We start from the raw sequence: 15,848 nt of genomic DNA, 5'->3' as shown, positions 1-15,848 counted from the left end.
CATTATGGAAACTCAGACAAGGTTGAGAAATTGCAAAAATTATCCCCGACACACCCTGCATTCGGCAAACTGTTCACGGAGAAAAGCCTGGCACCATACTCTCTCCCAAGCACCTGAGAAAAGCCTTTTACATCCCTACAGGGCAAAGAAAAGCTGCATGAATACCGTCGGAGTTCTTCCATATATTATGCACCAACGCTTCCCGCAAATAACCAGGCCGCAGCTCTGGTGTCAAGACTCAGCTCATAACTCTTTTCATTGGGGAATCTCCCCTAGAGTTGAGCGCCAGCTTGTGTACCTCGCTCAGTGATGCATATGCAAAATCGTGTCTAGGTAGCGCTGTATCTTTAGAAACAGATATTGCGAGTTGCCCATAGCCTGCGTTTCAGGTAAAAGTGACCGGGCCTTAGCCCTTCATGAACTTGAAAGGTTCCTTCAGGTTTGGCCAAAAACTAATTAAACACTACTACGGTCTTTTCAAAACTCTGGAATCACGCTACACAGCTTCCAGTTGCCGGACTCACTGCTGCCGTACACCCCAGGTCACTGAGGACTGCGGTCCTATCGGCCATCGCATTCTCAGGGAACTAGCCCCCAAGATAGTTCAAAAGGCCTTAAACATGTGTTGCGCAGCTCAAAGCAGCAAAGTGTGATGTTTGACGCTGTGTGCCGCGGCGCAATCTACATGCGCCACTGGTGACTGCACACGGTGGCAGAAACTTCGGTATACACGGTACCTGCGTAGAGACTGACCTCAAAACAGTAGCATGCTATACATGAGTGGCCCCAGATGACTCCGGGGCAACTGAGGCCAATGTTTCAGAGTACCGTGATGGTCAAAGCCTAAAGGAACTTCTGCGTCAGGGATTTTGTACGTCCATACGTGGACGAGAAATTAATCTTTCGCTTACCAAAATCAACACTGTTGTTTAATGTTGTGTTGAAATCTGTGTAAAATATGTCCTTTGCTTCGTGAGTGATTTTGGGGCGCGTATGTATGAATACGGGGCTGCTCGAACGAACCAACCGGGCATATCCACTTTGTAAGAACACCCTCGGTGCAACTGTTTGCACTTTACCTTTTAACATGTTTTGTTGAACTGATCTCTCGGAGACACGCTGCATTGCCCCGAGAAAAGTTTGGAGTCTCTGGGCGGGGTCTTCAGCGGTTCACTGAGCTACGGCAGAGGTCGTGTGACTCCCTCCAGTACTGAAGTCCAGCCAATGGGCTCCGCTGAAGACAACAAGCGCCCTGCTTTTTTATTTCCCCCTTTTTTTTGCCTCTGACGATTTGCGCCATTGAGCCGCTAATGGCAATTTTTCTCCGTCTTTTCAGCCAGCGGCATTCTTCCAGGAGAAGTAGCCTTGAAGATGTTGCGGCAGTTTCCCCCCGCGAAAGGGAGCTGTTGACAGTTACCAACCTTTCGCAATCATTTTCGGCGTCCAGTGGCCCTAGTTCGTCTGACGACCCTGATGAATTGCCTCCAACCTGTGGCCGCGTGCAGCTTGGTCTGTTGGGTGTTGCCGTCAGTGCGTGCTTTATTATTTTGTTCCTCTTGCCTTTTAAAGATGTGCTAAGGCAGGTGGTTGAGCACCAGAAGGGCAGTCCAGTGACGTACGCGCTTACGTACGTCGTGGCCGGGCTTGTGGTACCAGCTCCATTGCTTTCGGTCTTGGCTGGCGTGTTGATGGGTCCTTCGCTTCTCGCAGTTTTCGTCATTATTTGTGGAAGTATGGGCGCAGCATGTCTGGCGTTTTTCATATCTCGCTTCATGCTGCGGCGTTTTGTCGTCAATCGGTTCGTGCGTCGTAGCAAGCAGCTCCAGGCCATCGACTTGGCTTTGCAAAAAGATTCAGTCAAGCTTGTTCTTTGTACAAGGATGATCTTACCCTTTACTTTCAACAACTACTTCCTTGGCACAACCCCGATCTCGGCGGCAACATTTGCTGTGTCCACCCTTGTAACCGGCATTCCGTTCGCCGTGTTGTATGCGATAATCGGGGGACAGCTGCAGAGCCTAGACAACGCACTGGCGGCAAAGTCGTTTGAGCTGCAAGGAGCTGACGTCGACGTCTTCGGATTCTTTACAATGTCAAAGAGCCACTTGGAGGTGATAGGGATCTGTGGGGGTATTCTCGTTTGTTTTTTCGTAGTGCGGACGATAAAACGATTTGCCGCTCAGGTTGTTTTAGAGGCACAGGAAGTGACGAGAGGATGACGACAGAAACCAATTGGAAGAGCATTTGCGCTTCTTTCACCCTTGTGTACGCATTTGTCACAGGGTATGCACAAAGAGAACTATTTTTCACCAGCCGTTTTTTCTGCACCTGGTGAACTTAAGTTGCTTGCCGCTTGGAGATAGCAGGCGCCAGTGGTCAATACTGTAGAAACAAGCTAACCTGCGCATTGCTACCTTGAATTGCACATCATTCAGTTGGTTTGAGTAGGATTTTCGGTGGCCTGGGAATGCGTACGTTGGTGTCAGCATTCTGTGCTGGGCCTTTTGTCGGGATTTAGAAGCACGCGAGGAGTCCGTAGGGTTGACGTGGGGGAACGGCTCATGAGTGGTTTATTGTTGGTTGTTTCGCGGCGTTGAGCTGACCACCATATGGGAATGACGGCCCACCTGCACTTGCCAGGACGCCTCGGTAGCTCTGCTTGTCTGCCACTACCACGTCTTACTTGCTAGGGACAGGACAAGCGCGTAAACGTCTCCTACTGCACCGGTGTGTGCTGTGGTGGCCACAGGCTGACCTGTGAACCGTAAGAAGTATTCTGAGTAGCAGCACTCTAGATCGTGCCATTCTGGATGACCAGGCCTTCCGTGGGCTCTGTGCAGCATTCTGCATCGAATGGGTCAGGTGCGGCGATACTGGATGGGCACGTAGTTGTAACTTCGAAAATTGAGACTGATGCGGAGCTTGACAATATTATAGAGTGGATCGTAGATTCCTTTCATTACTGTAGATTTGAACCAAATGCCTGATAGACCGGGTGTGGGGTTCGTCGTCAATGGCGGGAGCGTCTGCATGGGTTACTCTTCTACAAAAAACTTGGGCAAGGGATGAGAATGTATGTTGTCTGAATATGTTACAGTCATTTTAACGCGATCGATATAACCATGATATTTGGACGCATGAGCCTTGTGGCGTGACGACGCCAATGGGCAAAAACTGATCACTTCCTCCGCTATGGTAGGTAGTGACATCTTACTGTTTCTGGGTTTCATTAGCCATAATTCTCCATTTACGGCTATTTACATAATAATCCTAAAGTAAGACCAGGAAAGAGAGAAGAACGGAAACTCCTCGCTAGCCGGGTTCTGTGCCGATGCCGTTCACTAAAGGGATTTAGATCGCTTCATTGGGACTGCTCGTAGTGGCAACGTGAGTAACCAATTTCATTAATGCTTTAAGAACCTCTCAGGCTAACTTGCCATTCAATCCGAAGGAAGAAGCTCCAATTCCGGTCGTATGGCTCACGAACGACTGCAGTCGAAGGCGTATTTTCGGATGCTCTTGCGCCCATGAAGGTCGGCAACAAGACAGCAGTTGGTCAATCACTACGGTACTCGCAGGCTATGGAAGAGCTTAGCTCACGATATTTCCTGCGCGCATTTTTCGTGGCCACACATCATCGAAAGTTCTATGGAAGCAGAAACTCAAGTTGCGATTGTCGCCTTCATCTGTGCAAATAAGGAGGAAGAGAAGAGCGTTCGAGCTTTGGGACGAAAAGCCCACACAGGGACAGTAATCACCCATAAAAAGTGCTTCGGAGCCAACGCCCAGTGACGAGGAATCTCATTTTTCGTTGCACGCTACCCTCCTGTCTCGGCTATTCCCACTTATGAGATAGAACCGGCGAGCGCCTGTGCCCTGTGTGTGGAGGGGATTCGATGTCCCGCGGGAAAAGTAGACGAAAACCTTTGCAACGGATTTCCGCCAGGGCTCCAGGGAACGCACTGCACTACATGGCATTCCTACATTCCACATCGTCGAACATGGATACAGTAGCGAAAAGCCGCCGACAGTTCCCCACCACTAGGGATCTCTCCCAAGACACTGTCCGTTGCATTCAGAAGAGACTGGAGAACGGCAACGGAAACTGGAGCTTATGGCAGGCACTGTTAGACTAAAAAAAGCCTTTACAACGCAGTAAGGCACTAAGTGTAGAGTCATTTGATGTACTGACGCCGTACACCTACGCCTGGCCGGCCTGTCAGCCTGCCTCGTTCCTCGACCATCATTATCATTGGCGATGTTAGACCAATTCGAAGATGAGAAGGCGGGATACGTACACCCAGCTCTTCCCTCCTCATTCCCATCCCCCAAGCAGCGCTGTCATTTGGGTGCGATCGTTCAGCTTCTTTTTTCGTGTGCGAGAAGGCGGCCTTACGGCCCCTTCACGACTCTTAGGTACGAGTCGGCTAACAGGTGCATCGTGTTTCCTAAGCTGCCTACGTAGGAACCAGTTGGCTGCTCACTTCAAGCATCCAGCAGATTTTTGCATCCAAAGATGTTCTGCGGGTCCACACAAGCCTTCACACCGCGCAAGACGGCCATACCTGAAAACAGTGTCAACGCATAAGATGCAACAGGCCTTCTTCCATGTTTGGGTTGTTGGCATTCATGCCGCGCTCACCCTCTTCTGCAAACTGGTTGTGTATTGAAGCCTTCGCACAGACGTTGGGCTCACGGCAGGTCTACCGAAGACGTACTTGTTTCCCCTATCGCATTTGCCATGAATTCCCGGCGCAATTTCCCAACGCCGTGGTGGTGCGAAATACTGCCGCCAAGATTCATGATAACTCTGCGTGCGCCGTCTTCGATATGTTTATAGACCTGCAGCAGAGTGACTACCATGGCTAACATACTACGAATCACACTTTTCGGTGTACTGTAACATTACGGTTCATGCCTGTGACATGGGGATACTCCAGTTCCCTGCACATGCACCGCTTTCCAATCCACCTGCACCGTAGTTCATGAATTTTGGCAGGAATTTTGGCGGACATATAGGGAAACGCTCATGAGACATCGAGCTGTACCCCTCCTCGTGGAAGCCCACGCAGTGGCCTTCGAAGGAAGGTCAGCATCATAGGATGCTAAGGTGCCACCGGTTGTAACATGACTACGCAAGAACATTCACAAATGACCTAAGCGATCGCGGTCGACAAAATGTTGATGCTACCTCCAGTGGCACAAGAGAATGTTCTGAATACGGTCTCCCGACGCCCTTTAGCACCTTCTAGTAATTTACCTCCATGGGGTTTTCTATGCCTGCCCAGTTGAATCCAAAGTAAAAGTACAGAACAGCCCCCGCGTCGTAGACCTGAGTGAGCCTGGTCATGATGAGAGGAGGATATCGAATGCCCTTGTTCTTGCATTCCTTCGTGATATAATTGTGCACCGAATTTCGGCATTTGAGGACCAAAGGCCACGCCAGAGAAGCTTCGAAGGACTCGAAAACCCAAAAGTGGTCCATAACAAAGTCCCTGTAGACATTACGTAATGTACAAACATAAAAGTACGTTAGTTGCGGGAAAAAAGCCTTGAAAACAACCTCGCCACAATGCTTACGAAGGCGCAAGTGCCTCACCGAACGTAAGCAATCAGAAACGTCATCTGATATCCGCGTTGCCCGTTTTTACCACCGGCTGGAAGGGCCCCAAACACTTTTGCAGCCTTGTAAAGGTTTCTCTGCTGGCAAGTTACTTCTTCAGCAGAACCCTCGAACAGAAGAGTGCATGCACACAGGTCTTCTTCCCGCCAGCCCTTTACTTTGTTAAGGTAAAACCTTTTCACGCCGTCTGCCACCGCATCTCTAACACCCAGGCCGCCTGAGATTTGCCGAAATAACAATTCGCAAGACATCAGTTCGTAGACAAGCCAGAGGCAAGCAGTGTTCGCGAGGTGAATGCCACGACAGACGCCTGTCTCTTACCAGGGGGGACAGTTCTAAAAAGAGCGCCACATTGCGTTTGTCTCTTGTCCATAAGGCGGATGCTCGCTGGTTGCAACCTGTTGAGCGCCACATGTCTCATAAAAGCGACACCAATCTCGAAACTGGGGAAGACCAGGCAGCCGTAGACTTTTTTCTGGAATACACGTGTATCACAACAGGCACACCAAACCTTGCCTGGATGACAGACGGAAGGCGCGGGAGTCCTATGAACACAGTTTTCTGTGCGACTCAGAAAGTTTGAATACTTTGTTTTGAAACCGCACCTCTGGAAGCAGTTTAACCTTCAGAACGACCTGCGTAATAATCCCTAATGTGCCTTCGCTGCCAAGCACTAGTTGCTGGACAGATGGGCCACTGGACACGCGGGGTGCAGCAAGACGCTGGTTTAAGGTTCCCTGTGGTGTAACCACCACTGCATCAATAAGCAAGTCCTCTATGTTTCCATACGCGTTCTTTTTCATCCCTAAATTCAGAAATTGAGTAACAGTTGCAGCCGTTCACATTAATGTCAAGAGACAGTGGGTGCCTCATACACGGCCCGGAACGCAAGGAATTCAGAGTCGGGGGCTCCGTTTCCACAGCGACCAATGCTCAGCATACCACGCGCGCAGCATCACAGGGTTGCGGGTTGAAAAAGCGCTGCGTCGACAGAGGCTCACCTGATGCCCTGGTGGCAACCCATCCACCCACGGTGCTAAACTCCAGGCTGTCGGGCTCATGGCCTAGAGTGACCCCTAGGTGGCGCAGTTGTTCTTCTAGTACAGCTCCCACAGCTCCTGCCTCTACAGTCAAGAGGAGAGCTTCTCTATCTAGGGAAAGTATTCTTTGCATATAACTTAGAGATACTGTTGCTACCATCCGCTCCTCGTCTTCAGGGACTGCAAGTCCCAGTGTAACAGAAGTCCCACCCCCAAATGGAATCAAGCATACTCCGTGTAGAACTGCGCACGCAACGATGGCTTCAACGTCCTAAACGCATGAGACCCGCCCTGGCCCTTGTGCCTCGTCATTTAGCACAATGTGAGGCCGAAGGAGGCGTGGCCAGCAAAAAGTGGCAAGTCAATGCAGAATTGAGGTGCGGACAGTAAGGCAGAGGGAGTAACAGGAAAAATCACTCACCTCGTGGCATTTGGGGAACAGCACCACATCTGGAAGGCGCTCGAGTTGTCCGTGTCTCAGTGCAAATATCTCTGCGCACGTATGCCCATGCCCATGATAGAGCCTCTCCAATCCCTCTTCTGACACTTCTACACCAGGAGCCTGCAAAGCATAAGAGAGGCCGACATATGCAGAACAGCTCACGAAGCTGTGCTTAAACACGCCCTAGCTCCTGAAACCCACAGTAACCCTTCACTCTCCACTCAGTAAGACCAGAACTGTGTGCCTTCTCTAGGCAAAGGCATCGTGCTCCCGGATACGCCGTAGTAGCTGGCTTTGTGCGGACCTTTCGCTAGGCGGGCCACACTGGAAGAAATGCATGATTCTACGATCCCAGCATATAAAAAGTACTGGAAATGCTTCAGGGGGCATGTGCGTGTAGTAGGACTGTACGGGAAGATCTAGACGCCACACAGTCAGAAATCGACTGCCAGCGCAGAACTACGCTATGTTGTGTGCTCAGGATATCGCCTTAGAGTGAGACAGCGCTGGTCTACACCCACCTTGGACAGAAGGTCGTCTAAGAACTCTTTCTTGACGAGCCTTTGAGGGCTTATGACGATTTCCTCTTTCGGAAGTGATTTCTTCTCTAGATCCAGACCCTCTATAGAGTTTGTAAACTCCTGCCAGTGTTGCAGCCTATGGCCACACAAGGGGTACCTGCAGAAGGATATGGACAAAGATGCACACAAGTCTGTTTCACAAAGAACTTCCTGGCACAATTTCGAATCGTCGAGTTGCGCTGGGTGAACACTGTCCGTTCTACACTGGAAGTCGGATCCGTCGCGCCTTGACCTTCCTCAAAGCAATTTTATTTTTAGAACCAATCTACTTAACATATTCTAGGCAGAACCACTGCGAACTGGAGCGTAGGAAACCTATGAAGGGGCCATGCGTTCATTGGACAGGGCCGCTAAAGTCTGCCCTGGGGGCTACATTACCTATTGCCCGTTATTGTCAGTGTAACCTTGTCAATAAAGTATATATATGTGTCCTTGAATCCCCAGCCGTTTGCTTTGCAAACAGCTGCGCGGTTTCTGCCATGGAGTATCTCGTGGGCTGGGAGACGCAGCGCAGCGAAAGCATCAGGAGGGAAACGCAGGGGGAGTCTCAGGCTGCTGGGAGACTGAAGAGCCATAATCTGGTTCACTGACTGGTGCTGACGACCACAGGCCTCCCTTTCGGTATCCATTGAGGAACTCAAACTGAAATCTTTGCTTGAAGACATTGCCAAGTTCTGTGGATGCATTGAAGGGGCAAAAGCAAGATATTTGGGAGAAATTCGGAAGAAGAACGTTGCTACGGCCTCAAAGTCAGGAGCCCTAACGTCACGCAACCAGAAAAGCCTCGAGTCACGACGGAGCCTGCCGTTTTGCTGGGGTTTCTCAGAACTCTAGGGCCTCTTTCCTCTGCTCAGGCGTCCCCGATGTCCCTCGTTCTCTGCGCCAAAGGAGCTTGTGACAAGCTGCGTAAAATGTTCACGGCGATATGGACATGCCATATATAAGCCACAAATAAGAAATACTGTAGTGATCAGCGCGTTTGTTGCACTGCTACAGTTACCCTGTACCGACTCTGTTCTAGGTGCGGACTCCCGCTAGACCCTTGATATCATCGTAGACACACAGAAAAAAACAGTTTATACTGAATTAAGAATCGGGAGTTCTCAGGAAAAATAGAACTGGATTTTTTCATTCAAGCGCACCGCCACACTATGCACACGATCTCACCCAGCCCCAATTGTGCCTTGTTTGCCTCAAGCGCAGGTCGAAGCGGACATATTATGTAAACTTAGGTGTACTGTGCTCTAATATATATTTGTTCCATACTAAGACTACTCTGCACAAGTTCTCTGCTTGTTGTAGTGCCTAGCTCTACAGCGACCCCGTTTTATTCTGCGTGCGTCTCGAGAGCACTTGTTATGCTCATACTGGCATCACTTTTTGATCACCGCATGCCTCAATGAATTACTGTGGCTCCTGTATGCTCATTCTTAATGCGTTCCACTGTGACGGCCTTTTTATTGAGGGTGCTGAGGGCCATGAGGCAAATTTCAGTGCGAGGTGTTGTGCTGGCTGGTCTTCGTACATATGGCTATCGCTGAGTGGTTTTACGCCAGTACTCTATGCAAAATTGTCTGCGGCTTTATGGATTACCGAAAAGCAACATGGCTAATGCTGCAATGCCCACGTGACTGACTCCTGCGGCCTCTTACTCAGAAGTGTCCTACCTGCCGTTTGCGTCCCAATTCATTTGCCACCGGTGAAGTAGTTGCATGCATACTAGATAATGGTATTATTAGGTGTGGCTTAGCTTTATTGCTGAAATTATTTCCACGTGCTGCGCCTTAAAAAGCAACTGTCTTTGCTTGAGTTAGCGTGAGCATGGATGTGCATTGTAATTTAGCATACTTAGTAAGTTCCGGTCATGCAGATTAAAGCCTGTGCACGATTTAGCATTGCTTGTGGAGAGTCTCCTTAGTGCGTGCTGTCTGCAACTGTTAACTGTGTGACGAGCGGGAAAGCAACTGGGCGCATGCACTGACAATAGTTTGTCCGCCTGTTGCCCCGCGCGTCTGTTGGTCCACGCTGAAATTTGTTATGTGCTCCTCTGGGTTCTTTTGATCCATTGCATGCAAGTGGAGAGTGCAACGAGAATCTTTCCAACTCAACTAAGATGTGGTAAGACTTTGGCTGAGCTGTTTTGGTTGTGTCGCAGTTGCTCTTCCTTCTATGCCTTGTGTTTTTGATTTGTTGGCTTTCGTCACTGATTTGGCGCCTTAGCTCATCAAATCATCTTAAGCTTGAAAACTTGATTTTGTATGTATTTTGCATTTTGCTCCTTTTCTTCTACCGGGCAAGATTAGTAAGCTACTCTTGTGGGCTAGTAGAATTTTACTTTCCTTTATTTGCCCATACGTTCTGTAATAATCTGCTTTAGTTTGCATGGAGAATTTGCAGGGATGTTGCTGCATGCGACATTGCTGTAGACCGCTTTTTCCTTCACACTGCGCAACTTCGTTTCCGTGTTATTTGCCGGAAGCCGTCTGTACGCATGCTTTTGCCGCAATATACTTCCGCTCTGAATTCAGCTTGCTCAGTTCGTTGCTTGCTGTGCTTCGTATGCATTGCAACTTGTGCAATTTGTCCCCGTACCCTGTGCACCGAGCTGCTAGTCTAGCCTGAATTATAGTTCGCGTCAATGGAGTTCGTTCTTTCATGTGATTTCGTTTTCTGAATTGACAAAGTGATGCTCAAACAGGTTCTTCTGCGTAGCCAATATGCTTTTGCTGCCTTGTTCCTTAAGGCTGCCATGTCAGCTACGACTCCAACTTGTATGATGCGTTGTCGACATAACGCATGGAGGAAAGCAACTTGCAGGTGGCTTCCGATCTTGCTAACTTGTAAATGCGTGGCGAACGCAGCCGGTGTGACCTCCGTCCAATAGTATTGCGCAGGGTGCGGGCAGTGGATGAGAGGCAAATACCCTGGAATATGAGCAAATGCTTAGAGATAGTGTACAGATTAAGTGTCTTCAGCGCGTGTGAGTGGATGGTCACTTGATCTCTGTACTGTGGGGCCCAGCAAAAGCCCAGTTTTCTTGTTAAGTTTTCTTGGCTGAGCCTTCAGTCCATTCTATATCCTATCGCCACTCTTCACGCATGGAGAGATATGGCTGGGCAAAAGTGCTTGCTCTTGATGCTTACGCGGAAGTACACACATTATGCGTGCGCATTTGACTTAATGTGAGACTCAGTGTATACGCCTGTTACGGCTCGATGGCAGCTTCTGAATTCTTACATCAAAATAGGCTTACGGGGGAGCCAAGCTGCAGACATTCTTTGCTTTCTGCCTCCTACAAGCATTCTGATTTCAATGCACTGCAGTCGGGCGTGTGCTTCGTTACCTTCCCTCAAACCAAGCACCATTTATTCTTTTCTTCGCCGAAGTTTCAACTGGTTTTGGGTTGCTTTTCAGCACTGAGTGAGTCGTCAGAAGATAGACAGCAGCGCTCAGACGAAGAAGGCCCGGAATCAAACTCCTTCACCACAGTCCTAGCAGCGAACAGACGAAAGCAGCATCTTTTTGTACTTCTCTAGCCTGAATTAAAGTTGGCCTATACACTTTTGTCACCTATGGACGAGCGTAAATCTGTATTTTTCCACGGGATTTCTAACACACTGTTGCCAAAGGGGTCGATACGCGTCAAGCCCGAGGGGAGAATGCGTAAACTCTCCATGGCGGCGAAACAAAGAGACCTTCTTGCTTCGAATTCCACAGGCAAAAATATGAATTATTGTGTGCCCTTACTTTTATTTTCTTTTAATCTGCTTGGCTCCATCGTTCAATGGGGGTTTCACTCAGATCCTGACAAGCTGGAGATCACTTGACGTGGAAGATGAACATATTGTAACACATACGTTGAAGAGCGAAGTTCGCGGCTCCAACTTTCTAGCCATCTTCAATAAGAGTCAGAGATAGAACTCGACGCTTGTAGACCCTCGTGGGGTTTGGCGTTCAGGGTTTCTATCGCCATGGTGTTGACTGCAGACGAAGAGTCTCCCACGATTCATGCAGAGGTCCGCCTGCGTGAATCTGGATCAGGAGATTTCGTGGCTGTTGGCCTCAGAGCACATGCAGCGGGCTCCGGCGAGGATATGGGCAATCCAGTGAAGAAGCCCAAGCCAGCAGCAGTGGAGCCCTCCAGCTCGACATGCAGCGTACCTGGTGATGCGTCGCGTTCGCATCAATCAGAACGGCTTACCTTATCAAGAATGGCAGCAGGGGCAATGCCGCAGATTGAGTCAGAATCAGCCTCAGAAGAAGCGGCAAGCGAGCAGTCAAGAGACAGCGTAGCAACGATGGGAGTAGGATACGACGGGGAGTCCCAAAATCGGAACAGAATCAGTTCCGGCAGACATGGCAAGCGCATACCATGTCCAATGGACGCAGCCCACTCTATCTACGCACTCCGGCTGCAGGCACATTTGAAGAAATGCACAAAGACAAGAGACATCGCCTTCTCGCACTGCCTGCCGTTTATGCAGCCTGGCGTAAATTTGCCCCTTCAGCAGCGTCATGACAGAGAAAAGCAGGAAGAGCGACAGCAGCATCAACAGCAACACGCAGCATCTGCCAAGGCGAAAGATGCTCAGCCGCTTCTGACACAAGAGCTCGAAGCGAAGATTACAAGGGCTTACAGAGAAGCCATTCAATACTTGAATACACCACATTCACCCGAGAAATTGGCAACAGATGCAGAAACAGCAGAGGCCGCAGCAACTGCGCTAGATCCTTGGGAGGCTACGGTACACCTGCCTGCCTCAGAATTCATCTCGGAATGCTGCAGCGTCACCCCCAAAGAAAGGGAGGGCAGCAGAGACAGAGAAGCCGTCCTACTATTACGCGCAGCAGTGGACGCATGCAAAGTGCCACTAGCTAGTGGGGTTGCCGCAGCTGAGGAACCGTCGACGGCGGCTTTCGAGGCTGAAGTGCAAGGGGTATTGTTGCTGCCGCAGCAGGATCGCCTAAATGCGCTGCTGGAGCTGCTTAAGCACTTTCAGAAGAGACTAAACAGGCACCAAAAGCAGCATTTCCAACTCTTGGCGTTGTGCTTGTACAACAACTACTTGGAACCCAGAAACTGCGACAAAACTCTACTTGTGGAGCTCGGGGCAGGTGAGCCGTCTTTGGAGATGCACAGTCTTCGCCCTTTTCTGTTTGTTTTCACAAAGGCGCGGGCGAGGCAACGGCGCGCGCGGTCGCTCCTCGCAGTATATAGCAAACGCGGCACTTTTCCTGGAGCCTGCTTTCCGTCAGTCTAAAGTGCGCGACTTCACGGATTCAGGAGCATGTCAAAGTATAGAAGCAGATTATGTGGGAACTGCGCTACCATCCATTTCGTAATGCTTTTCTTTTAGGCGTCCAGAAAGTATGAGCTGCTCTTGTGTGAGGCAGGTGCAACGCATTCCCGGTTATCCCTAGGATGCCAGGCTTAAATGCACCCCAAATGTGTTATCTGACCTTTCCGTCAAATCGTCACAAATTTGCTCTTGATATGCAATGCACTGTTTTAGTGGTTTCTGGGTTGCTGCATTTATCTTCAGGGAAGGGAGATCTCACTCGGTGGTTTAGCTGCTGGTCTGCCGTCTCTGTTGCAGCTGATTCGGGAACAGAGTCAGTAGTATCTGAGGCACACGCAAATACACACGAGTGTAATGATAAATCTGCACTTACCCTGAAATACAGGGGCCTCAGATGCATCGCAGTTGACCGAGAAGCGCGACGCTACTGCAAGGAAGCAAAGGATAAGACGTTTCGCAACCCCAATTCCACGCGTCCGGTTCATCCTGCGGCGATTGCAGCTGCTGAAAGACGTCTCTCAGCCGTCGACGGCGCTGAAACAGCAAAACCAGCTGAGAGGAGCAGCACAGCTGGTTCGTTCGTATGTGAAGGTAACTCTTTAAAGGAAGCAACGGAAACAGTACGCCGTGGGGAGCTCACGCGGGTCGTTGCTGATGATGGGCCCCCTGCTGATAGTGCCGCAGCTGCTGCTGCTTTTCCTAGCGCAGTTGGCTGTGCCTGCGCTGAGAGGCACAGCAACGCAAATGAATGCAGCGTTCCTGCACCTTTGCCAGTGCCCCCCGTGCGGCTTCGAATGGATATCGCGGATTTCTCTCTCGTAGCTCTCGTTGACTATATTACAGGCAGAGGTTCCTTGCGCGTGTAGGTCTTGAATCACCACTTATATAGATCTGCTCATGCGAATTCGCGATTTCGAAGCGTAGTTTGTCTTTATCCGGAATGAATGGAGGTGGGAGGCATTGCGCAATGTTCATTCAGGCCCCACATCCCTTCCTTTTTTAAGACTCTCTTCAGTTATGGATGCCGCTTCCTGGCTCCAGGACAACGTTTACAAGAGGATCCGGACGACAAGAAGGACACAAACGCTGTCAAAGATGAAGATAGGATTGAAAATAGTGCGCAAGATGATGACCGACTGAAGGTTACAAAAGCACAGGAGGCAAGAACAAAAGAGTTCGTCAGCGCTTCCAAGCGGGGGCCTAAACCATGTTTTCTGTGTTCTACCGAGGACGGAAGTGTTGATGACTTCTTCACTCTCGCCCAGACGCTGGGGGAAGGTGGGGGGCCTGATATGCAAAAGTACGCGCCCTTAAGGGACCTCAGGGAGACAATAAACAATTAATTTGACGTGCCCATCTGTGTTCACACTTTTACAAGCGCTTTATTTTAGTCTTTGCCAAGCTAAAGAATTGAAAGGCACACTGGATGCAGTCCATACGCGCATCCTTCAATGCTCATGAATGCTATGGCTGAAGTACTTGTGGCAACTAGATTGTGAAGAATGGCGATTTTCCGTGCAGCGTGCGCGGTGAGAGTGTGCTCTTTCATTTGTTTTACATTGGCCTACAGAATCGACGAAACTTTGAGGGAACACTTCAGGGACAGTGGCATTTCAACTGTAGTAGGCGTAGCCAAGCATTTGTGTGGAGGTGGATCGGATGTTGCCCTCCGGTGCGTCGTGATAAAAAGTATTGAATTTATGTCTTCAGATGCCGTAAACGCGAAGCTGTGAGGCGCTTGTGAATTTCAGTAGTGACAATCAGCAGGCATCATATATTGAAGCACTGTACGTTTTTTAGGCCATGGGAATTGTGATGCGTCTGCAGGTGCTTCGCATCGGCGCGAGATACCACTCATTCAACGCTGAATTTCTGTGTCTGCATTGCAACATGCTGCCATCACCGGTACATATTCCTAAGGAAGAAAGCCAAAGCTAAAAGTTCCAGTAGACGAAAGCACCAAAATTTCCAGAAGATTCGTTAACGCAAACACAGCATGCACTTATTGAAGTGGGTTGCGCGAATATCGAACGTGCTACCCAGCGGGCCCCGCCTTTAGTGGCGAAGAATGTCTTTTGACTCTGTTGGGCTCCTCTGCGCAATACGCAATATGAAGTTTCTGATGATTTGTTGAACTTTGTCTCTGACCGGCTTTTCATTTTGCGCAGATGCACCGTGGACTCCTTTGTTGGGACAGACTTTCTCCTTAAACGTGGCTTTACGGTGGATGAAATTCCTCTTTTATTCTCCCTTTCTGGGTTCGCTTCCACCACGCTGATGTTTTCCTTCCTTCTTGAGGAGATCGTAAATACTGTTCGTATACAATTGTTCAGCGCATGCAATTTTCCTGCCCGATTTCTCTTCTGCCGTTAACTTGTGGCTTTGTTCAGGTGGGCCACTGGGGCAGCAAACAGGAAGCGCGAAGTTGGAAAAATGGTGAAAAAAATTTTGGACATCTCCCGGTAATAACTAAGCCCTACTAGTTCGAACCCTATGCCTAAACAGATTATCACTGGCCGAGCCACGAAAGTAAATGAAGGTTTAGAAGTTTGATCCTTCAGTGTAGTAGATTAGCGTTCTATGAACCCAGATAAAAGCCACTTCATGTTTTCCTGTCTTCTTGTGTCGTTTTCTGTCTTCTCATCAACTGCAGAGTGTGGTGGCTGCGACGAAAAGGCTTTATAACTGCTACCCTCAAGCAGTTTGTCGAATCAGGAGAAACACCCGAATGTTTCGTTATAGTCGCGAATTCTCATTCGGGTTCCTCGACGTAGTCGCTTGCAGTTTTTGCCTTGCAACGCTCTGCTGCTTCACAGTTTGCTAGAGCGTGCAGCCAGAAAAAGCTGCAGTCTGCTGTCTCGA

General features: G+C 49.5%; 3 protein-coding genes across 3 annotated transcripts; 2 read left to right on the top strand and 1 right to left on the bottom strand.

Moving 5' to 3' along the window:
* Window positions 1-1,310: 1,310 nt before the first annotated feature.
* Window positions 1,311-2,219, top strand: ENH_00039600 (hypothetical protein, conserved; the record flags this gene model as incomplete). Its single annotated transcript, XM_013580595.1, has 1 exon — window positions 1,311-2,219. One exon carries the CDS (start codon window positions 1,311-1,313, stop codon window positions 2,217-2,219), a length of 909 nt encoding a protein of 302 aa, XP_013436049.1.
* A 2,266-nt stretch (window positions 2,220-4,485) lies between these two features.
* ENH_00039590 (hypothetical protein) lies at window positions 4,486-8,351 on the bottom strand (the record flags this gene model as incomplete). The annotated part of the gene is made up of 10 exons (XM_013580594.1): window positions 4,486-4,565; window positions 4,719-4,842; window positions 5,261-5,495; window positions 5,600-5,840; window positions 5,945-6,098; window positions 6,229-6,428; window positions 6,625-6,934; window positions 7,085-7,225; window positions 7,627-7,783; window positions 8,065-8,351. 10 exons carry the CDS (start codon window positions 8,349-8,351, stop codon window positions 4,486-4,488), a joined length of 1,929 nt encoding a protein of 642 aa, XP_013436048.1.
* Window positions 8,352-11,657: 3,306 nt separating this feature from the next.
* Window positions 11,658-14,719, top strand: ENH_00039580 (hypothetical protein, conserved; the record flags this gene model as incomplete). Its single annotated transcript, XM_013580593.1, has 4 exons — window positions 11,658-12,801; window positions 13,230-13,835; window positions 14,028-14,286; window positions 14,557-14,719. The coding sequence occupies 4 exons, from the start codon at window positions 11,658-11,660 to the stop codon at window positions 14,717-14,719; spliced, it is 2,172 nt and encodes a 723-aa protein (XP_013436047.1).
* Window positions 14,720-15,848: the final 1,129 nt, after the last annotated feature.

Source organism: Eimeria necatrix, genomic scaffold, assembly GCF_000499385.1.
Source record: "Eimeria necatrix Houghton genomic scaffold, Enh_scaff28, whole genome shotgun sequence".
In the NCBI taxonomy this organism is placed as follows: domain Eukaryota; phylum Apicomplexa; class Conoidasida; order Eucoccidiorida; family Eimeriidae; genus Eimeria; species Eimeria necatrix.
Note: the sequence above shows the minus strand (reverse complement) of the source record. Positions and strands in the feature narration are given on the sequence as shown.